The sequence below is a fragment of the Mastacembelus armatus genome, chromosome 18 (genome assembly GCF_900324485.2).
Source record: "Mastacembelus armatus chromosome 18, fMasArm1.2, whole genome shotgun sequence".
NCBI lineage: Eukaryota > Metazoa > Chordata > Actinopteri > Synbranchiformes > Mastacembelidae > Mastacembelus > Mastacembelus armatus.
The window spans coordinates 9,652,777-9,680,454 of NC_046650.1; the positions used below are offsets into that span (position 1 = coordinate 9,652,777).

A 27,678-nucleotide genomic window follows, 5' to 3' on the forward strand; every position below is an offset into this window, starting at 1 on the left:
GCAGCCATAATGAGGATCCCTCCCTCAGCCATTAGGTCTCCCTTAATTACACTTTATCTCTTTCAGTGGCCCTTCTGTTTAGAGGCAGCAATGCTAATGGAACATTTAGGCAAAAAATGAGCTCTATCTGGAAAACTTATGCTCTTTTTGAATTTCATTTATAAGTAGAAGGTTTTCAGGTATACTGACAATGAGGACCGAGATGTTCCTCTTCAACTTCTTATTTCTTAGCAGTAACATCTGGGAGTAGTCAGAGAACTACAGGCTTTTATGTGTTAGACCACAAAAAATATTCTTATAACTGAGAAATCCAAATAATCGTAAGCTAATATATGTGCTAGAATACATACAATTTAAGATTGAACTGAATTTGATCCAGTACTAAGCTGATCTCAGCTGTCCTGCCTGTACAATACTTTGGTGAAGATGTGATGCAGTTACTGAAACACACAAATTCCCAGTGGGAACGAACATTTCTGGGTGAATTCCTTGGATGAAACTGCCCTAGAACTTCTAAGTTTGCCTTTGTGTGTGTGTGTGTGTGTGTGTGTGTGTGGTATAGTGCCTATAAATGTGTGCATCTCGTTTCTTCTCTTTCTCTGTCTATCCATAGGCTTTGAATGTAGTCCAACTGTCTGAGGGTCCTTATAGTGCAAGATCAAGATCATGGCCAAAATTATACGTGATCATTATGAGTTTGCTTTGAGAATGTTAATGGTTTTAGGTTGTGAGGACCAGGAACTAAACACTGAATTTTGTCCTGGGACTCTCACACCTATACTTCATAATTAATAAAAGGGATATATTTCACACTGGTTATAGTAGTTTTGTGAGACTGAAGTTGATCAGAGCATAATAATTAAATTGCTTTTTTTAATATGTATTGATACTAATATGGAATAAAGCAATAGTTGCACTTTTGTGCAAACAAAATTTTAAAAAAAGATGAGCTGAGTTTTGATTAAAGCAAGGTCACTCAATATGCTACACTTCTGAATGTGCACTTTCTGTCTAGGCAGCTAAAGTTGTCATTATCCTGAAAGACAATTACATACCTATGTACCATGCTGCTAAGCATCAAGTAGTCATTGCAACAATGCCGTGGCTGCTCGCTCCTTTGGCCCTGAAGATTGGTAGGGTTCACAGGTCCATCTTCAGATCAGGGTGATCCATAGTGAGAACTGACCTACAGGTGGAATAAAATCAGCAAATGTTAATTTATTCTAAACGTTTGGTATGAAGAACTACAGATGTGCTGAAGTTGTCAATTTAAAGGGAATAAAACTGCAAACATAAAGAGCACAGACATAGGTAACAAAAAATCTTTGTCACTGAAATAATGAGCTTCCGATACTGTTATTAACTCTAAAATGTAAAATACATAGAACCCCATCGGCCATAAAATTATTCATCTTATTCCACTGTCACAGTATGTAGGTCTAGACATTTCCTTCTTTTATTTTGAAAGTCTTTAAACGGAACTTACCACTGATGCCTTTGCGCGCTCCCGCGCTGTTTTGGGAACATTCGCTATCCTGGGGGGCGCGCGCTTCCCGATCCGTGTCTAGCTGTCATCGTTGGGGCTGACGTCACATCGAGGATTTGCTACAATGTCAAACATCCACAAGCAGCGCGAGCTCATGGCTTCCCCGCGTCCTCCTGCTCATCCTCTAAAGACGAAACCTGCATCTTTTATGGCTTCACTCCATGTTCCCGGACAGGATGCGTTAGAGGTAAGATGGGTCACTCTGTTCTTTTTTTATTTATTTTTTTTTTTTATTACCGCATCTAATTAAGAGTTATTTTCGTTTTCCACCTACGTCTGTATGAAAATGTTTTTACTTGCGTGAATATCTTTCATCTTTACAAAACATGATCTTAATGTTCACGGTATCTTTTTTTTTTTTTTTTTTACTTCTCACCTTTATGTAAAAAGTTGTCCGGGTCCAGTACTGACTGTCGTAGGCTATTACGTAATGGGAGTGCGGACACTGCTGAGCAGATGTTACAGTGATGACAAATCTCTGATAACACAACCCTGCTGCTTGTGTTAGCACAGCATCATGGGAACTATTTTTTAAATGTATCTTATTTTATTAATCAATTTATTTTTGCGTTGATTTGTATTGACTTCGATAATTTACATAAACACCCCCCCCCTTCCGGGAAAACATGGATTATGATTATTGCCATAAATTCTCTGTATTTAGAAGAAAAGAGCTTTGATTTGGAAATTATTACTTACTTTTATAATATCAATAAAAACACATTCAGTTACTGAAACACATTTATCATTAAAATCTCTGTTCAGTTTTTGAATATGCTCTTAGCTCACACCTAAAGGGACATATATAGTAGTAAGAAAAGGTTGGTATTTTTATATTATATACATCTACTAGTACTTCCAGTAGACAGGGTTAGGCATTGTGGTCATTTTCAATATATGGCTATCAATAAGACTATTTGTTGCTACTTTATAATAGGGCACAATTTCACAATTGCAATAAAATCACAAGGGTTTATAAAGTGGAACTACTGGTTTTAAAAATAGTTAAAGTGATTTTTTTTTATCTGGGAAAATGTGTATTTAGTTATGGCTTATGACTGATATAAAGGACGTTAGTATTTCATTTATGAGTTTGATTAAAGAGTGACACAGTAGAAAGCAGCATCACAAAGTTGTCTGATATATCTACATAGGCCTATATGAGGTTTTCTGACCAATGCAGGTAAATTCATATTCAAAATAATCACCAAAGTGTGTTTAATAGAAGAAGCTGTTATGATTTACATTGGACAAAATTCATTCTAAAAGACATTAAACAACCAAAGTCAGTCACCATAATGCAACACAACTCAAGTGCAGCAAAAAATATATTGGTTTCTATTGGAAATTAATCAACCCTCAATGTCAAGGAAGAAGTTCTCAGTCATTTCTACTGTTATTTAACCAGTCTGTTTGCTGTGTATGTGTCCCAGCAGTGAGTGTGTGAGCCAGGTCAGAGGTCATGCTGCGGAGGGAATCTGACTCCCACGGCCTCTTTTCCTCCCAAGACATGTCTGACAATGACTGTGAGGTGAGACTGTTTATTTAGACCTGTTACTCGTATAGCTCACAAACCCGTATGTGGCACTTTGAATCAGTGTCATTGACACAAACCTATGTTTTCACAATAAGGATGAATAGCTGATAGTCGTGATGAAACCACGTATCCCAACTGTAACACCCCATGTAATAACACAATTATTACATCCCTGCTGTTAATTTCTCTGTTGACTGAAGCCCTTGGATCAGCGCTCATAACTCAAATGTCTGACTCTGCCAGTCAATCATCCTCCACTTTTGAGCATTTCAAAATGCAAGTAGGTGGAAAAGGTTAAAAGCCAGAAATCTCATTGCTGATCCACAGTATTAAAGTTCCTCTGATGATATTTGACAAATGACTGTCTCCTCATCTAATCTAAATGATACAGCTTTATATGAAATAAGCTTGTGTCCATCAAAGCTTCACTCTTTAACTCAGTGCACCTGTACACTAAAGATAAAAGGGAAGAGGAGCTAAAAATGCAGCAAGTCAACAGATCACAGTTGTTTTTCCTCTCTCTCTGTCTCGGTGTGTCTCAGGTGGGGGCGAGTTGTGGAGAGGTAGATGTAGCTTGTCTGTGCGAGGCTGGTCCCTGTACACTTAATTCAGAAGCACATACGCCTACGCCGGTGAGTGCTCAGGCTTCCCACTTAAGCGTCTGTGGCCATCGCTCAACCTGCTCAGATCACAGAGTGTTCCTTCATCTGTAATCATGCTCAAAATACATGCCTTTAACTTTCCGCTGACCTCGCTCTCTCTCTGTCCTCGTCTCTGTGTTTTCTACTTTATATTTTAATGTTTCCTACTCTATATTTTAAAGGAAGTGTCCGTGCTGTTGTCAGATTGTCAGTTCATACTTGCTGAAGTCTTGCTTTCTGTTCTCAGGGCACACTGCTGTGTGAACACTGTGGAAAAAATGGACTCATGGTAACCAGGTACTCTGAAGGATACGGCACTGAGGTAATGTGCGAGTGTTGTTTTGGTGAGACACAAAGAAATTCGACTGAACAAATAATGCGCTATAGATGCATGAGCCAGAAAGGGACTGCCAGATTGAGAGTCTCTAAGCTCATTAATCATGTGGAGAGGTGTCAGCTGATTCATGCATAATAGCGGTGGTGATAATACAACGTGACGCATGAGCACACTCATACTGACAAATACCATCATCATGCCAGGGTTTTTGGTTAAATAGTAGTGATTGGTGATGATTCACTGGTGTTTCATCCAACAACTTCAAAATAAAAGCTGTATACAGTGAGCGTGGGGGCTGTGATGAAAAGGACATTACATTTTTTTTCTCAAAAGAAAATTAGTTGTCATACTTTACCCAGTGTAACAGCGTCTAGTATGTTTTATGCATATTATTTTGGTTGCTTTTTATATTATTATTATTATGTATATAGGTTTTTGTATTTGTGTGTGTCATTTTTTGCAGGAAGAGTGTGTATTGTCTGACCCTCAGGGAGAGAGTGATGCAGATGCTGATATAGAGGATACAGATTGCAGGTTTGACATGAACAAACACAAACATGCATATTCACACACAATATTCCTTTGTTTTCAGTTCTTCCCTTGTAATTTTCTGACCTTGTGCTTTTAACTTGATTGGTTCAGGCTCCAGGAGCCAGGTTCTCTCCAGCGAATCAGCTCGCGGAGACGCAAGCGTCCACGAGTAGCGCGGCAAGACACTACCGAGAGTGAAGATGATGGTGGGCGGAGTCACAGATCCCATCGCTGGAACCTCAGGCTCAGTCCCGACAGGGGACAGAGCAGAACCATACTGGAGGTAAAGAGGACAGTAATGGGAAGTCTAAGTCATACACTGCACATGCAACAAAATGTGTTCCTCTAGCTGTAATAGACTTTTATACCTTAGCAATTTACATCACAGTGATTTTGTTTTTAATTCTGGATTCACACTGTTGCCAAAATGTTACATAAATGGCCAATGTAGCATCTGTGCCAAATTTTCTTAACAGCTACAGAGCAACATTTTTTTATTCATGTGTCCCTGTTTTATTTTTTAATATGGTTGAGCATGAAAATACACACTCAATACACACTCCTCTGCTATTGTTTCATTCGATTCGCCAGTTGATGGCAGTAACATGCCAAGAAATGCTGACTGTGTTTTCTATCATAATGTGAGCGTGAATATTAGTTATATTCTGGTAGCCTATCAAAATGGCCCAACACACCATTGGAAACACATGACCTCCTTAATTATGATGGAATTGAGATATTTGAATTACATTTTTAAGGATGAAACAATGGATTAAAAAATAGTTTAGTTCTTATCTTCCTATCTTAAAACACTCCATTAACCCTCTGACGGCCTGTGGGCCATGTTTTCCATCATAACCTGAGTTAGCATGTAAACATTAGAAATAAACTGTTATCAAATGGGTTAGACAGACTCTTGGAAAAAGTCAAACTTACAACACCTACTTTCAGTCATCTGTGTCCTCTGTCTGTCTTCCAGGAGAGCATATCACAGGTCAGGCCTCTGGTCATCTGTAGGCCAAACGCTGAAACGAAGAACTGTCCCGCCGAACTTTCCCGAGGATCCAAACTGATGTCTCTGTGGCCGTCATCCCTCTCTCTGCCACTGGTCCTCCTCCTCTCGCTGCCTCTCTCCCTCTCCCTTGTCATTGTTATTGTGTCTTTCCTCTTACCATGGGCCTACGCCTGATCCAAAAATCCAGAAGATACCACTGACTCATGACATGTAGTGGATAGCACAAAATGGAAACAAAAGTACGGTGCTTCAGAAAGTTTAGCACACTAACAAAGAAACATGTTTTAATAGATGCGGCCCTTTATATTATAGAAGTATTGAACTGGGAACTTTTTTTTTTTGCTCCCAGAATACATTTGATCACATTTGCAAGTCTTTTACTTTAACATTTTGGTTTCTAGGGACAGTTGGCCTTTTGACTCCATTGAAACTAAACAAAGAACATGCTGAAGTAGGAACGTCTTTCATACTGTACCTTTCAAAATAACTATCTATATACATTTATATTTAGAATCTGTTCCGTATGAAACCCTGTGCTTGCTGCTGGCTCATAAAGTCTCACCTTCTGTCCTCACCCCCTCGTTTGTAAAAATAGACTTCTTGTCTTGCTCCTTATTCTAACGAGCCACAGGAGCAGTAGGTGGGGGCAAAGTTTCATGGCTGTGCAGGTATACCCAAACAGGGAAATAACAGGCTCAATAGGAAAATGTATGAAAAGCAATGCCGCTGATCTATGCAATTTCTCTGTCCTTACCGCGGCATCTTAACTGCTGTCTCCTAGGTCCTTGGCACTATCATCGCCCTCTTGGCCCCTTTTGTCCCTGAGGGATACACTTTATAAATGCAGGGACTTATGGTTTTAAAATAGAACATGGCCCATTTTAAAAAGCAATAGCAGGAGAGACCTGATATAACTCTCATCGTGTATGATCAACAGTACATCTGTACATGTATTACTTTACTTGTTGCAGACTGATTTAAAAACAGGTGGATCCTTCATCTTGTTCTTTTTTCCTGCCTGCACTAGTGTATGTTTTTAGTAAAATAAGCTGACCTCAAAATAAAATGAGCTTTAGTGGAACTCAATTATGTTTAAACAGTTAAAACACTTAACTAGTTCAGTCTTACAGTTGAAACATTACTATCATATTTAATAATAGTTGTCTGTAATTACTAGTTATTATTTAGTAGAATGGTGAGCTTGACAATCAGTCATGCTTCATATTTCTAGCTGAAATAATTGGAAAAGCCATTTTGCTGTGGCTTTTCTGTGTACTGTATATTTAATGTTATGCTTTTGTAATGATTTGGAATTCATGCTTTTTTTCACACTGCTCTGAGGCTGCTTGAATTCATGTAGAGAAAAGTTAAGATCAAGTTTAGCTAATTTGATAAAAAAAAAAAAATCTCTATATATTTTTCTTCCATTTTGTCTGTTTTACATCTTAAAATTATTTCCATGTGTATGTTCATTTCTGTTTCACTTGGCCATAAAAGTTCAATAAAATCAGATTGTATTTTGTCAAAAACAGCTTCTTTTTGTGGACAGCAGCAGGTTAAAAATAGCAAGTTGTGGGTTTTTTGAGGGGTTATGGAGTATCTGATACGAACCATCGATTAAACCACTTGTTTTTACTCTTGAGTTTTTGTGAGATTAAAAAAAAAAAAAAGAAGCCAGATGTAGCATGCTAAAGTGAGATTCAGAGGCCTATTTATTTACTAACTGACCAGCAGCTGGCCGTAGCATCACATTTACTTTATGAGAGTGGGATAAAGCTAGTATCAGTCAGTTCTTTGATAAGTGAGTCCAGATGTTTTTCCTATACTACTTGTCCGTTACTACTTCTGTTAAGAAGACTGCATATCCCAGCAATACTTACTGCTCTTGAGAAAGGGGCCTGATGGGGAGGGTCCCATAATGAGGTTAGTGTGCATCACTCCTCTTGCTGCTCATGTTGCCATGACAACAATCCTGCCTGCAGAGAAAACAGTTTTTATATAAGTAGTTTATGAGCCACAAGTTTACTGTAGGTGACAATGTGAATAAAAAAAAATATGCACATCTGCTAAACTTAGCATGGGACATTAAACAAACACATATACTTTGTTCATGAAAATCTGCACTCACCCCATTTTGCTCTGGCAGTCTGAAAGTTGTCGTCAATATAAAATTTATTTTTAGTCTTTGAACACACTGTCGAGCTCAGTGGTGGCTGTGCAGTTTTTTTCAGTGTGTCCCAGCCTTCTTTGCAGCTTGCTGACATTTGATCATAACACAGTTGATGTGGAGAAAAACAGTGCACTTCAGATTCAAAATGTAAAATGTTTAGCTCAAGTTTATTTAAGTGCCATCAACTATTTTTGCGTTGGTTTGATTAATGACCTGACTCACTTGTCTGCGTGTTGAAATCTCCCTGTGTGTGTGTGTGTGCGTGTGTGTCACACCTCACACGTGAGTGGCAGAGCAATTGTTTCCTCAGGTAGGAGTTCGTTTTAAATGGAGGTCTTGCCCATCAGTTTCTTTTGCAGCACACCCACTCGCAGTGCTTCAACTGCAAAGCACTTCCATAGAAACTCACTCTGTCTTGATAAACTTACAGAACGGTCATTTAGAGCATTTACAGTAGGAGGAAAAGTGCATGTAATGTCAGCTGACATACAGAAATAACTCATAAATCAAGCAGTTGTCATCTGTGAAACCTGTCAATTTAACTGTTCATAGAGACCACTACCACAGTATACATATGAACTGAAACTGAATATGCAAACATACTTAATTCTTTAATTCTTAAACTGTAACTTTGGCACTATGATATGATGTACTTTTATAGGTGCAATCCAATTTAGAAAACTGGCAGCTTGAAAGTAGCTCATATTTAATAAAAACTGAAGGACTTTACAAACAAAGCTGCTATTACTAACAGTGTGGAAACACAAGGGGGAGGATATAGGCTCAGAGCTGCTTGTGACCTGTCAAGATATTTATCCAGCCAAGGTTAAAATGTGACCCAGCTGTTTACTCTGTCAGCAAACTAAGCCAACAGGTGTAACTAGTGTTGCTTTGTTGCTCCTTTGGCTTTTTCCTTACCCCCACGATCCTTGACCCAGATTCCAGTGTTTAGACGTGGAGGAGTAATGTGATCCCACCGATGACCCCCTCAACATTTAATACAGATCCACAAGTAATATAAATAACGATGCCTGCCAAGTCTCCCCAAGATGTCTGATATCCAGCTATTCTCCCAGGGCTAAACCATTCACTTGTTTATTACTTGCAAAATCTTTACAGTTTAAATGTAAGAATTTGAGAGCATGATCACTGAATTACTCTGAAACTGTAAACCTGTGTACATACATGATTGTCTAAATATAATACATAGTAAAGGAGATAAGGTAATAAAGTGAGGAAACGAACAAGGAAACAAAACAGTGTAAGAGAATTATATAAAGAATTACAGTCAAACATTTAGTGTGTCAACCCCTCACAATATTTTGTTAGGGCTCTTGTTGCCTACGTAGTGATAAAATACATGCTATATAGCAGCACCTTTGGATATATGAGGAATCAGGGGCTTGAACATTCACATTACAAGAGGAGAGAGAGGCAGGAGGAACAGACAGACAGCACAGCTGGTGTCTGCAGATGGGATAAGGAGTGGAGCTGCTTGGAACAATAATAGCGACATCCATACACTGACCTGGACATACATGCTCGCTCTTAAACTATACAAAAAGTAAGCTTTTTGCAATCTTTTGTCTTTTAAAGGCGTAAATGTTTTGAAGGATTAGAGGGATTGGTGTAGATTTGAGTTATAACGGATGGTATGGCAGTAGCGAATTCACGTCTCCAGCAAGAGTGGGAGGAATGGAGGAGAGAGATGGAGAAAAACAGGGGGAGATGGATGGAGCGGGTGAGTTGCAGGGCAGAAATGGAGGTGAGTGATGAGGAGGAAGATGATGTTGAACAGAACCTTAGAGAAGAGACAGGAAGATCGGAGGATGGAAATATTCAAAACCAGGAATTTACATGTTACAACTATGAAATAGTTAAGGATAAAGAACAATATGAGGATCCTGATTATAAATCATGGGAGAATGAAAGAGAAAAAATTGATTTAGGAGCTTGGACATCTAAGGAAAATAATCAAGAATACAGCAGAAAGTTGTCAGATGCAGTAAAAGGTCTTCAAGATGATCACAAAAAGCATCACGAAGAAGAGGAGTCAACAGATGAAGAGGAAGAAGATCACTCAATGGATGACAAAGTAGGTAGCAATGATGAAGATGTGGTAAAGATTTACAGCAAAGACCATCATGCCACAGGCATTTTCCACACCTTGACACAGTTCAGGGACTCCTCTGTTCTCACTGACCTAACTTTGAACACAGAGGATGGGAAGAGCCTCTGTGTACACTCCCCTGTTCTGGCTGCTGTCAGCTCCTTTATTTGGGAACATCTGAGGAGATGCAATGAAGGAAAAGATGGGGATTCAAATGTTAAAGTCCGCGGGTGGTCGGTGTCTCTGGGTCCAGAGGTAGATCACGTTGGATTAGAGGCAGTTGTAGAGTTCGCTTACAAAGGACTCATATCATGTTTGAACAAAGACACAGTGGACCAGATAAAGACTGCAGCTCAAATACTGGGTGCCCCCAGGGTGCTGGAGCTCTGCACCAAGGAAAAGTCCACAAAAAACAGAGGGCAGAAGAAAGAGGAAATAGTCTCAGCTGTGGAACAAATGATCAGCCTTCAGTGCATTAAAATGCTGTGGATGGATGGGGTGGGCTGTGATGTCATCCTGGAAGCTCTAGGAGACTCGGTCCATGGTGAGTTGGCCACCAAACACAGTAGTTAATGTATGCATAACAGCAGCACTGTGGATCACACATCCACTTCCCTCTAGTTTTGACTTTGCTAAAAAAAAGTGTCATCCCCATTAACCAGTGCTAGGTTGCCTTCAGTCCACAGAGTCCTCCTGGCTGCTACTAGTGATTACTTCCGTGGCATGTTCACATTGGGCATGAGGGAGTCCCAGCAGTCCTGTGTGAACCTTCCCTTCCTGTTGGCTTCAGAACTGGAGGTTCTGATTAGCTGCTCCTATAGTGGGTTTCTGCCCCTTAGCTGGAAGTGTGTCTTTGAAATCACCAGCACCGCTCTGCAGCTCCAGCACCAACCAGCCCTCTCCTTGTGCTTCACCTTTCTGCAGCAACAGATTAATCCACACTCCTGCCTGGATGTGGCATCTTTTGCTGAGGCTTACGAGATGGTAGAGCTTCTCGAGGCTGCCGACGATTTTGTCTTGCGGCAGTTTCAGAAGGTGGCATGCACTTCAAAGTTCAAGGACCTGCCAGCAAAACAGCTCCTTAAATACCTGAACAGTCACTCACTCTGTGTTCCATCTGAGCTTGTTGTATTCAAAGCAGTAGTGACATGGATTCAAGCTAAGCCTAAGAAAAGACTTGAGCTTGCTAAAGAACTGATGAAAACTGTCCACTTTTCCCTTATGACGTTCAAGGATTTTAAAGAAGTCCAGTCTCTGAAGATGTGGTCTGATCAAAGCCTAGCAGAGCTCTATGAAGCCGTCTTTCAAGATTTCTGTTCAAATGGGACTTCACCACAGAGCCAGTGTCGCATCTATCTACCAAAAGAGAGTCTGGTTTTGATTGGAGGCAACCAGATCTCTGAAGACCTGGGGAGCTGGAGCAGCAGCAGAGAACTCTGGTTTGGGAATTCCCTAAGGAACCACACAGGAATAAAAAAGGCTATGGAGTGGAGGAAGCTGGGAGAGATGCCGGAGCCGGCAAGGTTCAGTCATGAGGTGGCAGTGTTTAAAGGACAACTCTATGTGTTTGGGGGCAAGAAGTATTATGGTACTGGGGACACGCTGAATTCTGTTTGCAGGTAACAGGGAATCTAAGATCAATCATTTACAGATTTAATTACATATTTCACAGTTTCTCTTGTATTTCTCTCCACATCTATAGGTATGACCCCCTCCAAAACAGCTGGGAGAACCTGGCTGAAATGCAGGACAAGAGATGCGCTTTTTCTGTGGTTGTACTGGATGGAAAGATATATGCCATCGGTGGACACTGTAACCCTGACTATATTAGTAGTGTGGAACAATACTGCCCAACTGCAAACACTTGGAGGTAAGATTTTATAGGACATTCATGTATCATAGTCTATAATGTAAAAGATTTATAGGCTTGGAGTCCAAACCAATAAAGTAAATCATCATCATATGAATCAAGCTCCCAGTCCTGAGCTGACAATACAGACCAGACTTAGCATAAGATTAGTTCAGGAAGAACTCGCATCAGCTGCTTTATTAATGTTTCACTCACCAGTTGTTTGGTTACTGCATGAAATCTAAACTGAACAATCATATAAAAACTTTGCTTCTCTTTCAGCTTTACCTGGCCTTTGGATCTGCCTCTGAGTGGACATATAGCAAAGGTTTTACAAGGCCAGATCTTTGTCTCAGGAGGTCTGAACAGTAACTACCAGTGTCTTGCGTCTATGTTTCTGTATCACCCAGAGAAAGCGAGCACCTATCTGGCAAACATGACTGCACCTCGAGCTCATCACTGCATGGAGGCCCTGGGTGAATGTCTTTATGTAGCAGGTGGAATCTCCACAGATGATAACATGAGTATCATTGACCAGCTGGCGTGTGAGGTGTACAATCCAGCGGCTGACTCCTGGACTACCTTCACATCTCTAGTGTTACCACATGTAGGAGCAGGAAGTGCAGTTTTGGAGGGGAAGTTTTATGTACTTGGCGGGTACAGCCAGGAGGACTACAGTGACACCAAGATGGTCCATCGTTATGATCCCACCATGCAGAGATGGGAAAACATGGGCCAAATGCCGGGGCCAAACAGTGACATACGAGCATCTTTGCTGTGGTTACCACCACATTTCCGTTTGTAAAACATGGTGAGAGGAAGTAGATCATTTTTGTAGTTGAATAGAAGGTTTAATGATGCTGAAATTCAGGTTAGTTATTGTGTGTTAACATTATTTTTTAACTAACTTTTTTCCAGTGTACAAGAAATGAGGATGCTGTCAATCATAATACCTTGATCAAGATGATTTTGTATCTAACCTTTAGGCATGCCAAGACTATTATACTGTTAAGGACTGTATCCCAAAGGTACTGTAATAAAATTATTTATGTTTTAGTTTCAATCATAACAATTTCCCATATTTGGGATGATTTTTCCTTTACCTACTGTATTGTTTCGTTTGGATTTAAAAAAATCTTCATCATAAAACACAGTAAACATAACATGTCATATTTAAAATATTATCTGCTATGCAAAAAAGCAAAAAGTTGAATGGCTTGAAGCTGATCTAAGGTCAGAGTTTAACGTAGTGGACCTGTGGAGGAGTATATACTTATTAGGACCCGAGCACTGGAGGTGTGAGATTTGGCACACTCTCAGTTCTGTAGATTTGATGGACTTCTCATGTTGCGAGTGAATATTAAATGGAGACATGTCAGGGCTTGTGGCACCGGAAGTATTTGGTCCTGTTATTGACACTTGCAGCTGTATTTTATAAATAATAAATTGACAAAAACTAGACTATATTCCTGTTGACATCAGTTCTAGCGATTCTCAAATTGGGGAACATTCCTCTCAAGAGGCCTGGAGTTATAACAAACAGTAGCAGCTCAATATGGGCCAAATGAGATGCTCTGCATGCAAAGTATGGACAGGTTTGTGAAAGGACTATAAAGTGAATTTAAGCGATGACAAACCAATATAAAATGCTTGAAAAATTTCAGGTAGGTAACAAAATAGATAAAATAGAGATCACAGTGTGTATATCTCATTAACATCAGATGGACCAAGTTAAAAGGCCTAGCTAAGCAATTTCAATACAATAGAAGCCTATTGATTTCCTGACAAGACCACTGCAGACCAATAATTCAAATAATTTGACACTTACTTGAAAGATGTGAAGTGGGATGTGGATCTACACCAGCAGGGGCTCAGGCAATGACAGGGAATGAGGAGGGCTGACTTCAGCTTGATCTGATCTCTGATTCAACAAGAAGCTGGAAATTTAAGGCTACATTTAGGGCATTTGAAGCTTGAATGGACTCTACAGAGATGGAGCTTGAACCTAAACTGAAGAAAATACAAAAAAACAAAAACAAAACAAATACAGCAAAGATATCTTTAAAATGAATATTATTTATTTCCATCAACTGATATACAGTATATACTTTAAAATTGTTTGTAGCAGTCTCTGAAAATATCATTGTTGTAGAATTTAATTGCATTTAAAAATGAAGATAATAGTATTAAAATGTTTCCTTTTACAGAAAAAATGTCCTTCAGCAATGTTGGAATAATCAGATAATATAGAGGCAAAAATGATCTGGCATTTAAAGAAAACAGTTATTTTGGACTTAATTCATACTATATCTTTAACAATACAAGTAGTGTTAGTAGACAATGAGACAAATTTGAACAGTTTTGTAGATTATGTCAAATAAGCATTTATTTAGTTTTTTCTATTGTTGATACTTTGCCATATTTGTAGATGTAGCACTTTTGATTATTTCACCTCAATGCATCATGTCAGTTATCCAGTTACTCTCTAAAGTGCTGAGGAAGTCGCAGCAGACAGGCCCGAATGTCAGTAACAGGCCCCGGCAGTTTGCCCATGTTTTCCCATCGTTGTGTGCTGGGATCAAACCGGTGGACCAGTCCTGACTCACTGTAGTCATCCTGACAGTATCCACCCAGTATATAGACCTTCTCTTCCAGGACGGCTGAGGCTGCACTCACATGTGGCACAGGCAGTGATGCGAATGCAGTCCAGGAGTCGGCCACAGGATCATAAACCTCACAGGCTTGTTGGTCAGTGTAAAATTTCCTTAGGTTACACACTCCTCCGGCAACGTAAAGATGGCCTCGGAGGGCCTCCATGCAGTGCTGGGCCCGGTCATGGGCCATGTCTGCCAGATAGACGGTTCCTCTCTCTGGGTGGTACAGGAACATTGAAACCAGACATACATACTTACAGTCGAAACCTCCAGAGATGAAAATTCCTCCATCTACAACAGTGACAGCATATCCACTCAGGGCCTGGTCCAGAGGATGGACAAAGCTGAGAAAAATGAAATAAGTGGCATCACACAGGAATGAAGTGCAGCCTAGCATCTATATCCCTCTCAAAACTAGACAGAATTTAAAATCCATGAATTTCAATGTGTGTATGTGATTAATATGTAAAACAAAAATGCTGTCATGGGGGAGCAACTGCTACAGAGCATTAAAATTCACTAGATATCAGTGTGGTCTCATTTTACTAGGACGCCTTTATGAGAAAGCTAGATCAAATATAACTTTTAAAAGACAGAAATGGTTTTATGTAAACTTTAAAAAAAAAAACTAAAAAAAAGCTATGTATGCCTTTGCAATTCATAGAGAAGCCTAAGGCCCTCAGGGACTATGGTTTGTTGTGCCATGTCATGGTGTCATTGCAAAGTACTGGAACACGCATGTTCTGTGTAGAAATGTCAGGCAAGTGGAAAACTAAATGCTAGACAGCTGGTAGAAAGACCTCCACACAGGACAGGTCCTCATTAATGTAGAATAATTATCAAACTTCCAGGACATTCAGATAATAAAAGCAACATGCAGCTGCTGAAATTCATCATCTCATATAATGCCAACTTACATTTTGTCACTCCCGTATTGTCAAGTTGTCTTTCCATTTCCCTGTGTAGTGCTGTTTTTACAAAATACTGTGGCAGCAAAAAGCTCAGATGATAAATGACTTTGTTTTCTCTTGATTTTCTTCCTCTGGAAAGTTTGAGTTTGTATGAGCTGCACCACTGCACAGGTGCATTGTGTTACATATCTGTGAAAGCTGCCTCCAAAAGTGTGATTGCCCCCTACTGGTTTGGGAGTGCAAATCCCCCATAACAAAATACTAATCAGCATTTAACTGTTCTTCTTCTATCTTACCTAGTGATGGAGAAAAGGTTACTGAACCACTGAATCACTTTGAAGCACCTGTGCTGCAAGTATTTTACTTTAATTTATTTTTACTTTTAGATTTTTTTGAAGTATATGATTTAGTCTAAATGGCGACATCTGCTGGACAACTTAAGGACAGAAGATCAAAAAGTGAAATCACTACTTTCATCCTTGATTTTCTTTTAAATGTTATATTTTTTTACAGTTGAATAAATAGTTTTAAGCATTATGACTGCTTGGTACATGTGATTTTGGAAATGTCTTGTCCCAGTACTTCTTTGAAAGGTTTATTCTATTGTTGGTAGCCTGTTTTAAGTGTTACATCACTAGTCTTACCTCCATGAGTCCTTCTCTGGGTTGTACATCTCCACACTGTCTACGTTGGTGTTGATCTCTTTATCTCCACCAATGGCATAGAGGCGCTCCTGATGTAAGACCACTGAGAAATTACTTCTAAACTCCTGCATGTCAGCCAGCCTCTTCCAGCTGTCCTGCCCGGGATCATAACTATAAAGTGAAAATGGAAAACATGAGACCACATTTATGCATCAGTGTGACAGTCTGGTTACTAAGTGAGAAGAGGATATACGTGTCTTTTACCTGTACACGGATTTCATTATGTCATCCTTGGTGTAGAAGTAACATCCTCCAAATACATACAGCTTCCCCTCCATTGCTGCCACACCGTGCCTGAACTTTGGCTTGTCTGGCATCTCACACAACTTTCTCCACTCTATGTCCTTTACTAACCCAGTACCACTGTGCAGTGAGTTTGCAAACCACACTTCCCTGCTTGGCACACGTTGACCCACATCTGGGGTCAGCTGGTCTCCCCCGACTAAAAGCAGAGCATCTTTGGGGCGCCTGATCCGACACAGATCTTGGGTTGGAAGGCTAAAACCAAATTCTTTGAGTGCAGAGCCATAGAGTTCCACCTCTTTGTTTCCAAAGCACTCCATGCGCAAGTTAATAGCCCTGACCTCCCTGAACTCTCGAAAGGTCATGAGGGGGAAGCGGACTCCCCTCATCAGTAAGCCAGCCTGGCCCATTCTCTCCTCAGGATCAGCCTCGATCCACGAGATTACAGCTCGAAAAACAGCCAACTCTGATGGCACACACAGACCATCACAGCAGAGGAAGTCTATTAGCTTCTCTGCTGGTAGGTCCTGAAACTTTGTCGTGGTTGACACCTCCCAGAAGTTCTTCAGTACAAAGTCATTGGCGTCCTCAAGGAGTTCTGACATCCCATAGGCTTCGGCAAAAGATGCCACATCCAGGCAAGAACTGGCTCCTATTTCCTGTCGCATGAAGTCGAGGCAAAGCGTAAGAGCAGGCTGGAACTGAAGCTGGAGGGCTGTGCAGGTAATCTCAAAGACACTGTCCCAGCTGAGCGAAAGGGCCCCACTGTAGGAGCACCCAATAAGAACCTCTAACTCAGAGGCTAACAGGAAGGGAAGGGAAACACAGGTTTGATGGGATTCCCTCATCCCACAGGTGAACATGCCACGGAAATAGTCGCTGCTTGCTGCCAGGACAACTCTGTGGACTAGAGAAATACACAATGAGTATTTCAATTTTGGCCACTAACAAATAATCACCATCAAGTAATATGAAGATTGCAGAACGACATGCCTACTAACCGTGGAATAAAGTGCCATCCACATCCAAACTCACATCACATCCCACTCTGTCTGCCCACAGCTGCTCAATGGACTGAAGAGTCATCTTCATCTGTTCAAGATCAGATATTTTTTGCGTTTCTTCCTTGGTACTTTCTTTCTTCTTTCTTTCCTCTTTATTGCAGAGATCCATCACTCTAGGAACCCCCAACACTTGAGCTGCAGCCTTAATCTGGGCCATACTGTCTGTGTCTAAAGATAATACAGCACCAGTATATGCAAACTCCACAACTGCCTGGAGTCCTATATGATCAACCTCAGCCAGGGGCAGAGACCACCTTTGGACCCCTACGTCTTTTTCATTGTCTGATTGTAGACTTTTTCCCCTTAGTGTCTCCAGGATGAAGGAGCTCACAGCAGCCAGGATAGGGGAGTGTACATGGAAATTATGTCCATTTTCAGTGACCAGGGTCAGGTCTGTGAGAAGACATGAGTCCCAGAATTCCTTCATTACCATGAATACTTCTTTAGGGTGAGTTTTGTTGCTGTATGTCCGAACATTATCACCTAGACCTTTACCGCCATGTACCCCAGTTACCTCCAGACTAGTTCCACTCGTCCTGACCTCTGACCCTTCTTTCTTATCCATCCAACTTGGCAGACCCATCCTAGAGTCATTGTAAGCAACAATCCTCCTCAGCTCACGTTTGTCCTGCTCTATTCCTTCTGCACCTTCTTCAATCAAACTTTTCCTCCTCTCCTTCTCTCTCCTCCATCGCTCTTCCCATTCCAGTGGCAAATAACGCCTGGTAAACTCCATGTTAGTAAGAAGCCGTCACTTCAAAGTACTACCTAAAGTCTACAGTCCTGCCTTCATGAATTTGTTTTCATGTTTATTTTTTCGCCTTAACAAATCTTTCTCTCACCCCCGACCTTTCTGTCTTGCTCAGACTCAACTTTCTTCACGGCATAAACAACTAGCTATTTATAGGTACTGGGTCAAACGGATTCTGTTTCAACTGAATCTCGTGCTGTTCAACAGGGGAGGCAATGGAGATCAATGTTAGTGTTTGAGATGGACTTCCTCAGAGAGACAAAACCAGACAAAACACTTCCATACCGCAGGCCCAGTTTAATTTGAATCACCAAAGATAAGCTTCCATCACTTAAATGCTGCTTTGTCAAGGAACCAGGAGGAAATTGGCTTTTCTGCATATAGGTGCACATTCAGAGCAATCATAAGACTGAATCATTTCTATATTTCATTGATTAAGCTATTTGAAACATTTTAAGAATTACTTTTATTTCCCAAAAGGTTCTATATATGTTAAAGTGTACAATCTTTTTTGCAATTTTGCTTGAACTACCTTGTGACCCTCTAACCATAACCCGTTGATTAAGATTTTAGTGTTTTAATTGGACTTATGAAAATATCCATTTTCTTAATATACAACATAACACATGAACATATGAATACTCTATTACATGATTTTGTTAATAAAGGTGTATTATTTACTTCATAATGTCTTGGCATTTATAACCAGTTGAATGTTTTTTGGCAAAACTTCAAAATTTTTTTATCTTAATGAATTTTGATGTAAATTTATTAAAGGACAAGGTAGAATAAATGAAAATACTTAAGAAGCTGCTGGTATTTGCAGTATTGCATTGCGAGTTATTGCACTGAGAGATTAATACCACAGGATTTGATTAAATGAGAAAAGTTAAAAAAGGAAAGTGTCAATTCAAGGCGTATTCACAAGATTGCTAGTTTGTTCAGCTGAAAAAACATTTTTCTATGTGTGACCTTGTCTGGTTGTTTTTGTTAAAGTGCTTCTATGTACCTGAGATTTACTCAGGAAAGCAACTCATCAAACTTAAGGTATACTGCAGAGTAATCGCTATTTTGTGATATTTAACAAGGATGATCATTGTCATCACACTTGATCCATGACTTTTATCACTTGTCCTCATTTAAAGGTGATGAGATATTCTGGGTAGGCCTGGTCATCATGGAAGATCACAAACATGGAGGGGTTCTGCACATTGTCGACCAAACTGTCGAAGCAGTCAGTGGGGTCGTTGCCTCGAGCAGGGATCGCGTTCATGCCAGATTGCCCGAGTGTGTAACGGCCAGTCAAGACACGAACCGCATACAGCCGCCTCAGGCCTGAATTGTCTTGTGGAGAAAATCTGCTAGCAGAATAGCCTGCTTTGACTGCGAAGTAAACTCCATTTCCATACATGGCAGCTGTGATCACACAAGAAAACAAAAACAACAAAAAAAAAAACTTTAAAGAACAGTTCATTTTTGTTTTTCTGATTGGGAAGCTCAATACCACATTATCTGTTAAGCAAATTTGAAGCTTGACAGAGCTGATTAAAGCTGTTTAATTTTAATATTTATACCAAACGTTCCTAACTTTTAGAAATGATTGATAATGTATTTAATGTGAGAAAAGTACTTTTAAGAGGTATTAATGTAACATTTTTGACTGACTGACATATGCACATCAAAGCTCCATACCATGTTGTCCTGCAAAGTTCCTGTTAAATCTGTCCCGTTCAATGCACATGCATGCACTTGCTGATGTGCCATGGTAGAGAGTCTTTTCCCCAAGTTCTGCTGGACCATTCTTAGTCAGTATACGCTCCCTACACACAGTGTAGGCATACCACAGGTAGACATTTTGCACACACTCAATCTGAAATAAAAAAATATAAAAATAAATCAATTACTTATTGTACACTGTATAGGTGTTTCTTGGTGTTTTCATACTCACTTTTTGAATGGTGAAATTGGCTGTTTTGAGGAAACCTTGGGCTACAGTCTGGTACTCTAGTGAGTTAGGTTGTATTTCCACCTTTTTAAACATTTCTTCTTCTTCCATTGGCTCCCAGTGTTCTGGCATCTCTAGAGCTAAAGTAGAAGACATATATTCTTCTTATAATTTTAGACTTTAAAAAACTTTTTCACTTTAAAAAAAACAAACAAAAAAACAGAATGGTTTTAACATAACTTAGAGCCAGTTTTAAAATAACAGGGAACAACAAAATGTGACATACTTGCTGAAGATGCGCTCCTTTTCACTTTGTATGTGATGCCTGTTGTCCAATTTGTGGCTTCTTGTGTCTTCAGGTTTACCTTTACCTTCACGCCATCTGGTGGTATAACATCTACAGACACATCTTTGCGCATGTAAGCATCTTCCAGCATGTAGTTGGCATGCAGGCTCATCTCCTGCCAGGTTCCGTTTGTATCCTTAATTGACCACTGGACTCCAAGACCCAACATTGCTTCTTTTTTGTCTTGGATATCGGCACGAAGTGCTTTGTGCACCGCTCTGTTTATGAGATCTGCGACGCTCAAAACATCCTGTTTCAGGCCTTTCAGAACATAGACCTCCTCTCCTGATACTGACCAATGTGTTGCTTTGGCATTAGCTGCGTTTCTTGCTCTGTTGCCAGTTGCACTCTGAGGAATTTGGCGTCTCCTGTGCTCCAGACTTATACCTAAGAATTTGACTTTTGTCAGCACTGCTTCCAGCTCCATGTCATCAAGCCTGGAAAAATCACACACATCCACCTCTCTCTCTAACAGCTGATTCTGCAAGATCCCTTCCAAATCTCTCTTGATGGTCCTGATGTCCAAACCACAACAAATCACACTTAGTGCAGCAGGCTGAGGCTTTGAGGAGATCAGTGGTTTTTCCTCAGATGCTGAAGATGCTGAGGTTCTAGAAAACTTCTCTTGCCACTCTTTGAGCTTTTGTTTAGCTTTTTCTAAAACACAAAATTACAAAAGAAAGACAACCAATAAGGCTATGACAACTCACCATAAATCTTCCTTTGTGTGATGTTTACAGAGATCACACAAAATCAATATGCACTTAATGAGCTTTGTCTATGTAGAACCTCACCCTGCTGGTGCAGTAGCTATAGAGTCTTGTTTATAGTGACATGTTAACTGAGCTCTACAAAAAAAAGGTTTATTTTCCTATTCTAAATACAAATATTTGCATTAGTGGGCAATGTAATGATTAATTAAACATAAAGTTAAAGCTTAATGCCTGTACTTCTGCCTCATGGCCTAATAAATTATTCTCTATTCCAAATAATTTTCGGCACTGACAACTAAGAGAACAAACTTTTCCAGCCTTATAGCTGAAAACAAACCTTTCAGGTTGTGACGAGGGGCGATTTGTCCAAGGCGATTCTCCAGCTCTGTACTGTAAACACATATTACAGTTTAGATAATTCAAACCAAGAAATTGGACTTAGCTAAAACTGTAACATCCTCTCCAAGTATCTGTTGCTGCAAGGACAAGATTTATTTCTGACCTGAAAACCTGGAAGACCGGTTGTTGAAGGATGACGATGCGGATATGTGAGAGGGAATTTGGCTTCAAGTCTCTAATAGTTGAAGCCATGCCATCCAACATGGCTTTACAAGCTTTATCAGGGTCCATACCAGCCGCACCTAACACACATAAAAGAATGATTGTGAATACACATCAAGTGATGGTATTTATATTGTTGTAGTGACTGGCTCTCAAACTAACTTTTGTTTTTCCATTAAACTGAACATTTTTTGGAATGTAATGGAATCATTTTTTTCACAATACAGATGTTCAGGAGGTGACATATACAAACACACACAGTACAAACCAGTGTTGATGGCTGGGAAGGCCACTGATTTGTAGCCTCTGTCCTCACACATCTTCAGTATCTTTTTGCAGTTCTTTTGGATCACCTGGGGATCAGACATAAAACTAGCATGGATGATTTCCCTACAACCAAGCAACCCCGGTCCTGTGGTGCACATGTAGTCTGGTGGAGTGCCAACTGAAAAGGAAAAGCAAAACTAACAGTTGATAAAATGCATCATGTTGGACCTGCCAGTGTTTGGTGAAAATGTATAAGGCTTACATCTTGCTAACTCTGCCTGGACAGTTGGCCCTGCTGCAGTCAGAATGGCCTTGGAGACACCTGTGCAGTGTGAATACACAGTTAGGACTCTACCTACAGCACATACACTAGGGTAGCGTACTATAAACCTTTTACAAGTCTGAAGTCCTATACATGTATATGTAAAGAAAACATTTAGTTCTTACCGGCCGGGTTATTTGAGAAATCGGTTGTGTTGACAATGACATCAGTGCCTGCATTTAAGATGTCGCCATGGACCATGTAAAGTTTGACTTTGCCCAGTATGGCCGTGATTGCATCATTTGTTGTGGAGACATGACGGTAAAAGGAAGCTAAAGTTGTGGCAATAAAAAAGAAAATAAAGTCATGGCTTAACATCTTACTTTCAGTTCTGTTAGATCTGTAGTAAGACTTTTTATATAAACAGTGAATCCAGTTGCTTTTCTATGGCTTTACAATAATCATTTTTAGCCTCTTTTAGTTCATTGTTTTGGTTTCACTCCCACCAGTGATTTACAAATCAACCTGATTTACAGCAGAACCAGGCAGCTGGTTTTAGTAAATAATTATTGTCTTGTATTTATTGGATGTGTAAGTTTGCTAAAACGGTCTATTTTTCTGATTCCTTGTGGTCTTAAGGTGATTCATGCAGCCTAAAGATGTTAGTAAACTTAATCTGATACTGAAAAGAAAATATCCAACCTTGATCCTGGTTAACATCATTTGTGAATCCTCTGAGATGCAAATTTTGCTGGACAGACTGCAAAGCCTGTAGAAACAAAGATTGCCATTTATAACTCACTACACTACTTAATAGTTTTAACATCAACCAGATCTGTATGATGCACTAAATAAATGACTTTTTCTGACATTAGGGGTCACCACAGTGGATCAATTAATCCAAATTTTTTGGCACGTCGGATGCCCTTCCTAACACGACCGGGCAGCCAAATAAATAAATGACATATTTGGTCAATATATCAAAGACATCGAATATTTAACAACTAAGTTGTTTATTGTAGTCTATTTTACGTTACAGGGCATGGCAACGGTATCTGCCTTACCTTACTAGATTCTTTGTCATTAGGGTGAACAACTATGCGCACCAGGAGATGTGATCTGCCGGCTGGGTTCTGTTCAAATACACTGATCTCCTCAAGTAAAACCCGGGATGCCACGCTGTGAGGAAAACGCAGAACAGCACCAGTCCCAAGCACAGGGAAAGCAACTGACCTAAAGACCCTGATCGAGCAGGTAGCCAAAATCCTTCTTATGCCTTGCCTCAGAACCTGGAAGATTCAAGATAATACAAATTACTGCTTCCTTTAGTTTTTAAATAGCACATCAACATACAGAGAAAAAAATGTAATTGTGCAAAAAAATAAAATAAATAAATAAATAAAAACTACTTAGACATGCTAAGTGAACATAGGCTTTCACCTGAACTGCATTTTCATGTTGGTTATTAACCCAGGGTGCAAGATTGACAAAGATCACTGACTTAGATGGAAGCCCAGGCAAACGCTCCACCAGAACTGTGTCACCAGGCACTGTTGCTCCTGCTTCTTTATGAAACTTTTGACTCATTTGAGGTCCCACCACACTGGATATAGCATGTCCTACACGGGTAGAGAGCGGATCATGGCCAACGATAGGAGATACCAGGGCATCCACCTAAAAAAATACATTTCAACATGTACAATAAGTGATCCTATCCACCATGTACCGCCCAGAAAAAGAATATTCAGCATCTGATCTTTATACAAACAGGTGCAGGTACCCATCAATTATTACCAATTAGCTGATAAAAACACCTGAATCAAGTCGCAAAACTTGCATGAATTGAGAATAATTTCATGCAAGATTCTCACCTGCTGGGTCTCAATAGTGCCCTGAATGACCTCCACAGTGACACATTCTCCAGCAGCTCCAGCTCCTCTTGCTGTGTCGTGGCCAGCAGCTCCCACCTGGACCCCCAAATCACTTGGTGAACTGTTTCCAGTACTTGTCCCTCGGAGAAGCCTGTCACAGGCGTCCTGCATGGCCCTCACCACCTCTCCTCTGTTATCAATCAGGATGATCTTCCGCAGACTTTGCCCTCCCTGACTGTCAAACTCTTTCACAGCTGTTACAATAGCCTCAGAGCACACAACAACAGGAACACCAAATATACCTGAGCTGATACAAGGCATGGCGATAGATGTAAACCCCATATCTTCTGCTAATTGGAGAGCAGACTTGACAGTTTTTTCCAGTAATGATCTTTCTCTGCCACCTGTTTTCCCACCTACAGGTCCAACAGCATGCAGCAGCTTCTTGCACTTTAAATTTCCCCCTGTGGTCACCACCACATCACCTGTGGGAATTTTGCCACAATTATTTACTAAAGTTTTGCTCTCCTCCTGTATCTCAGGGCCACCTGCTTTACTCAGTGCAGCAGCAACACCTCCACAGTGGTCCAGACACTCATTGGCAGCATTCACCAGGGCATCAGCATCCTGTTTGGTGATGTCACCGTGACACACCAGCACTTGGATCCCACCACGAAGCCTGTAGCTAGTAACTGCAGATGCCGAATTATGTCCAGTAGTGTGAGATTGTTTTTGCAGCTGTATGAGACACTTCTGAGACTGAGCAAAACTTAAAAGGTTCTGTTTTCCAAAGGGAGTTTCAAAATAGCCTACTGCACCTGGCAGATCTATGATGACTCTATGCTGAACAAGGGAGTCCAGTAATGGACCCAGTCTGTTCCTGACCTCTGTCACTTTATTGGATGGACCTTCCAGGACCACTATGGGCCTTGGGGAAGATGTTAAAGGATGGAAGATCACCCCGGAATAATCAAAACTATGCAGCTGCAGTAATTCTGGTAAGAGATGTACTAACTCCTGGAAAGGGAGGATGATTTTGCCTTCTATGTGTGCCTGGTCCAAAACAAACTGTGTGACAGTTTCAGTCAGCTCTTCAACCTCTTTAGTGTGGCCCAGTAAATACACTGTGCTGTCTGAGCCAAACACAGCCAGAGCTCTGCACTGACTTTGGTTCATCTCATTTGTCTTGGACTTAAGCTTTTCCCGAAGCTCAGATGGAACAACAGAGCAGTTAGGAACATCAATGCTGACGTCCTTGAATTCTTTTTGAAATTTCTTTTCTGCATCATCCAGTTTATCAGCAGAGAGGGAGAGAAAACGTAGCTCTGTGTCCCGTAACTCTATTTCCACCTTACCACCAATTGCTAAAAAGTCACCCAGCACCCCTGGACCTCCATAAGTCCTCTTTAGGAAAGGCAAAAAATATGGGCATATATCAGAAACTGTCCTTTCTAAAACCAAAGTCTCCTTCTTAGAAATCAAATTTACAGCATCAAGAACCTCCCCCACAGGTCCTTCCAAAATGAGCTCACCTGCTTCTCCCTGTGAGACCTTCACTCCTGGAAAATCTCGTCTTAAACTGAGGTCAAGATCTTTCCAGAGGAGTCGGAGTTTGGCCTCACCTAGGTGACGTACACTGGTTTGCTTCTCACTTAAACGCGACTCTCGACGTCTAACAGTTGAGTCCTCTACATCCTTCAACCTGGCGTCCACCTGAGAACATTCCCCAACAACAACAGCCAGACCAATCTCACTGTAAACCTTCACCTTCACCTCATCTGTGCTCTGATTAAACCTGCAGGACTGAAGCAAAGCTTTGACTTTGTGAGGGTCCAGCTCATAGTGGACCATGTAGCCCTCAAACAGTTTGTCTACCTGAGCTTTCCAATTTCTAACTGCATCTGTAGCAGCAGCTTGAGCTGATCTCCGGACTAAAACTCTCTCTGGGAAAAGCTGAGCTGAGCAGCCAACAGTGGTGAGTTCTTTCTCCAGTTCCTCCCACGCCTCAGGACATTCATGTAGGTAACGGAGGAGGTAAGAATCAAGTTGTAGTTCATACTCTTCACCAGTTGGGGGCAAGCTTGAAGTATTGGTGAACTGCTGACTCTGGTGTTGGAAAAACACAGTATAGATCAATAAAGAAGATGTTAAGAACATAAAGAAATGATTAAGGCTTCTTCATTTTAAACTTAACATTTTAACATTAGATGAGGGTGAACATTATTTTATGCCTCACATTGTCACCTCTTCTTTTTCATCATCATATACTAAGTGAGCATGAGATGAAAGGTCATTTTTACCACACTAACCTGGGAGTCTGGGCTTAGTGACTGTCTTTGGGTTGATGTATCGATGGGACTGGAGCTGTGAGGCCCTGGGCTGCCTCGCACCGTCAACACCAGAGGACCAGCTGCAAACTCCAGCACATGCTCAGGTCTGTTCAGGACTCTTTGCTGATCTGTGATGGCAGAATCTGACATGACTTATTAGGAACCGAACCATCCATGCTTTCAAACTGCGTGACGCTTTTACTGACATGGCCTGCAGGTCTGCAGGGACAGAGAACAGACTGTAGATCATGGGACTGGGTTCATTGTTCTTGTAGTAAAGTAAAAGTGAAACTAGAATGACACATTTCTAAATTTTGAAAATCTCCTATACACTGAACCATATGTGGAAAAAGCAATATGAGAAGTCAGGCTGGACGTATTTGTCAGTAAAACTGGGCCCTATAAAAAAAAAAACAGGTTTACTTTCACTTGCACAAACAGTAAACTCACTGACAACTCCCAGTTCAGCAAACAGACATGTGAACGTGTCTTACTGTACCTGCTGGATCCTTAAAGGCGATGCAGTAAACTTCATTTATTCTCGTCAATGAGCCGCAGTCTCCTCCATCTGATTTACGGCGAATTTTAAAATAGGTTTCGATCTTCCTGATTTGCTCATTGTCCAGTTCGGGACAGTCGAAGTAAACAGGATACCGGTACGTGCCGTCCATAGTGCGACTTATTTTCTGTCGCTTCTTGAAATGAAACCAACTATAGGTCTGCGGAGCGACGGAGCAGACTGAGTCACTTGTGCTGCAGCGTTTATAGATCAGCTGTCTCCAAAACAAGTAACGTGACTTACAGGAAACACACGGCTGCTGATTTCCTGGTGGGTTTGGCCCCTTGTATTCAACAAAACAAGACAGAATCTGACAGATGGAAAGTTACAGTAGGTAAATTTAAAGGTAGCTACTCCAACACTGTACTCGGGTTTCCTCTTTTTGCGACTTTCAAGCCAATTTGTGCCTCAGTGCTCTGACCTTCACACAGCCCAGTCACTTTTAAAATTAGGCTTTTATAGAAAAAAAAGGTTTTGAAACCCAATACAGATGAAACCAGTGTTGGCTTATGGGGAAACACGTGTATTGTGTGGTTGCAAAACAACTAAAAACAGACAGAGACTTTAAATTTGCTGCAAAGTGACATGCTGCTTATGATTTGATGCATCCACATAAAATAACTAACACTATAATACAATATTTTCCTTTCCTTATTTCTTTTACTTAAGTGAAGCATCCGAGTACTTTTCCCCACCACCACTCTTTATAAGTTGATGTTTAAAAATGACACCCATGCACACGTTTGTGAAACTCACCGTGC

At 40.6% G+C, this 27,678-nt stretch overlaps 4 protein-coding genes and 1 long non-coding RNA gene across 6 annotated transcripts; 2 read left to right on the plus strand and 3 right to left on the minus strand.

The window, feature by feature from the left end:
* The first annotated feature begins 1,551 nt into the window (after window positions 1-1,551).
* On the plus strand, window positions 1,552-6,994 carry LOC113123451 (uncharacterized). Of its 2 annotated transcripts, none has more exons than XM_026295542.1 (7): window positions 1,552-1,733; window positions 2,980-3,077; window positions 3,626-3,715; window positions 3,972-4,046; window positions 4,525-4,595; window positions 4,704-4,875; window positions 5,572-6,994. In XM_026295542.1, the coding sequence occupies exons 2-7, from the start codon at window positions 3,009-3,011 to the stop codon at window positions 5,779-5,781; spliced, it is 687 nt and encodes a 228-aa protein (XP_026151327.1). In that variant the 5' UTR covers window positions 1,552-1,733; window positions 2,980-3,008; the 3' UTR covers window positions 5,782-6,994. The 2 variants fall into 2 exon arrangements, with proteins under 2 accessions (XP_026151327.1, XP_026151336.1); XM_026295551.1 differs by having other exon boundaries at window positions 2,983-3,077.
* Window positions 4,762-7,580, minus strand: LOC113123474 (uncharacterized). Its single transcript, XR_003294965.1, has 3 exons — window positions 7,488-7,580; window positions 5,538-5,777; window positions 4,762-4,869 (listed from the first exon to the last, which is right to left on the minus strand). It is a non-coding gene; the product is annotated as an uncharacterized LOC113123474 (long non-coding RNA).
* Window positions 7,581-9,536: 1,956 nt separating this feature from the next.
* Window positions 9,537-12,541, plus strand: LOC113125190 (kelch-like protein 33). Its single transcript, XM_026298519.1, has 4 exons — window positions 9,537-10,431; window positions 10,567-11,506; window positions 11,590-11,757; window positions 12,019-12,541. The coding sequence occupies exons 1-4, from the start codon at window positions 9,537-9,539 to the stop codon at window positions 12,539-12,541; spliced, it is 2,526 nt and encodes an 841-aa protein (XP_026154304.1).
* Window positions 12,542-14,168: 1,627 nt separating this feature from the next.
* LOC113123288 (kelch-like protein 33) lies at window positions 14,169-18,330 on the minus strand. Its single transcript, XM_026295197.1, has 4 exons — window positions 17,250-18,330; window positions 16,210-17,155; window positions 15,946-16,116; window positions 14,169-14,734 (listed from the first exon to the last, which is right to left on the minus strand). Exons 1-4 carry the CDS (start codon window positions 18,046-18,048, stop codon window positions 14,215-14,217), a joined length of 2,436 nt encoding a protein of 811 aa, XP_026150982.1. The 5' UTR covers window positions 18,049-18,330; the 3' UTR covers window positions 14,169-14,214.
* Window positions 18,331-18,340: 10 nt separating this feature from the next.
* LOC113123223 (protein mono-ADP-ribosyltransferase PARP14-like) lies at window positions 18,341-27,144 on the minus strand. Its single transcript, XM_026295045.2, has 15 exons — window positions 26,858-27,144; window positions 26,338-26,486; window positions 24,029-26,134; window positions 23,598-23,831; window positions 23,222-23,446; window positions 22,860-22,926; window positions 22,343-22,489; window positions 22,158-22,217; window positions 21,897-22,073; window positions 21,570-21,708; window positions 21,405-21,457; window positions 20,295-21,011; window positions 20,012-20,148; window positions 19,756-19,933; window positions 18,341-19,479 (listed from the first exon to the last, which is right to left on the minus strand). Exons 1-15 carry the CDS (start codon window positions 27,027-27,029, stop codon window positions 19,199-19,201), a joined length of 4,842 nt encoding a protein of 1,613 aa, XP_026150830.1. The 5' UTR covers window positions 27,030-27,144; the 3' UTR covers window positions 18,341-19,198.
* Between the last annotated feature and the right edge of the window lie 534 nt (window positions 27,145-27,678).

Bases quoted from the DNA above. Each gene is read 5' to 3' on its own strand.
- LOC113123451 (XM_026295542.1), top strand. From the start codon at position 3,009: ATGCTGCGGAGGGAATCTGACTCCCACGGCCTCTTTTCCTCCCAAGAC. The intron at 3,716-3,971 runs GTGAGTGCTCAG...TTCTGTTCTCAG, and splicing joins AAGCACATACGCCTACGCCG to GGCACACTGCTGTGTGAACA. The intron at 4,876-5,571 runs GTAAAGAGGACA...TCTGTCTTCCAG, and splicing joins AGAGCAGAACCATACTGGAG to GAGAGCATATCACAGGTCAG.
- LOC113125190 (XM_026298519.1), top strand. From the start codon at position 9,537: ATGGAGGTGAGTGATGAGGAGGAAGATGATGTTGAACAGAACCTTAGA. The intron at 10,432-10,566 runs GTGAGTTGGCCA...GGTTGCCTTCAG, and splicing joins TCTAGGAGACTCGGTCCATG to TCCACAGAGTCCTCCTGGCT. The intron at 11,758-12,018 runs GTAAGATTTTAT...CTTCTCTTTCAG, and splicing joins CCAACTGCAAACACTTGGAG to CTTTACCTGGCCTTTGGATC.
- LOC113123288 (XM_026295197.1), bottom strand. From the start codon at position 18,048: ATGGAGTTTACCAGGCGTTATTTGCCACTGGAATGGGAAGAGCGATGG. The intron at 17,156-17,249 runs GTTAGTAGGCAT...GTATTTCTCTAG, and splicing joins GGATGGCACTTTATTCCACG to TCCACAGAGTTGTCCTGGCA. The intron at 16,117-16,209 runs GTAAAAGACACG...TTCACTTTATAG, and splicing joins ATAATGAAATCCGTGTACAG to TTATGATCCCGGGCAGGACA.
- LOC113123223 (XM_026295045.2), bottom strand. From the start codon at position 27,029: ATGGACGGCACGTACCGGTATCCTGTTTACTTCGACTGTCCCGAACTG. The intron at 22,927-23,221 runs GTAAGGCAGATA...TTGTTTCTACAG, and splicing joins ATGACAAAGAATCTAGTAAG to GCTTTGCAGTCTGTCCAGCA. The intron at 22,074-22,157 runs GTAAGCCTTATA...TTTCCTTTTCAG, and splicing joins CCAGGCAGAGTTAGCAAGAT to TTGGCACTCCACCAGACTAC.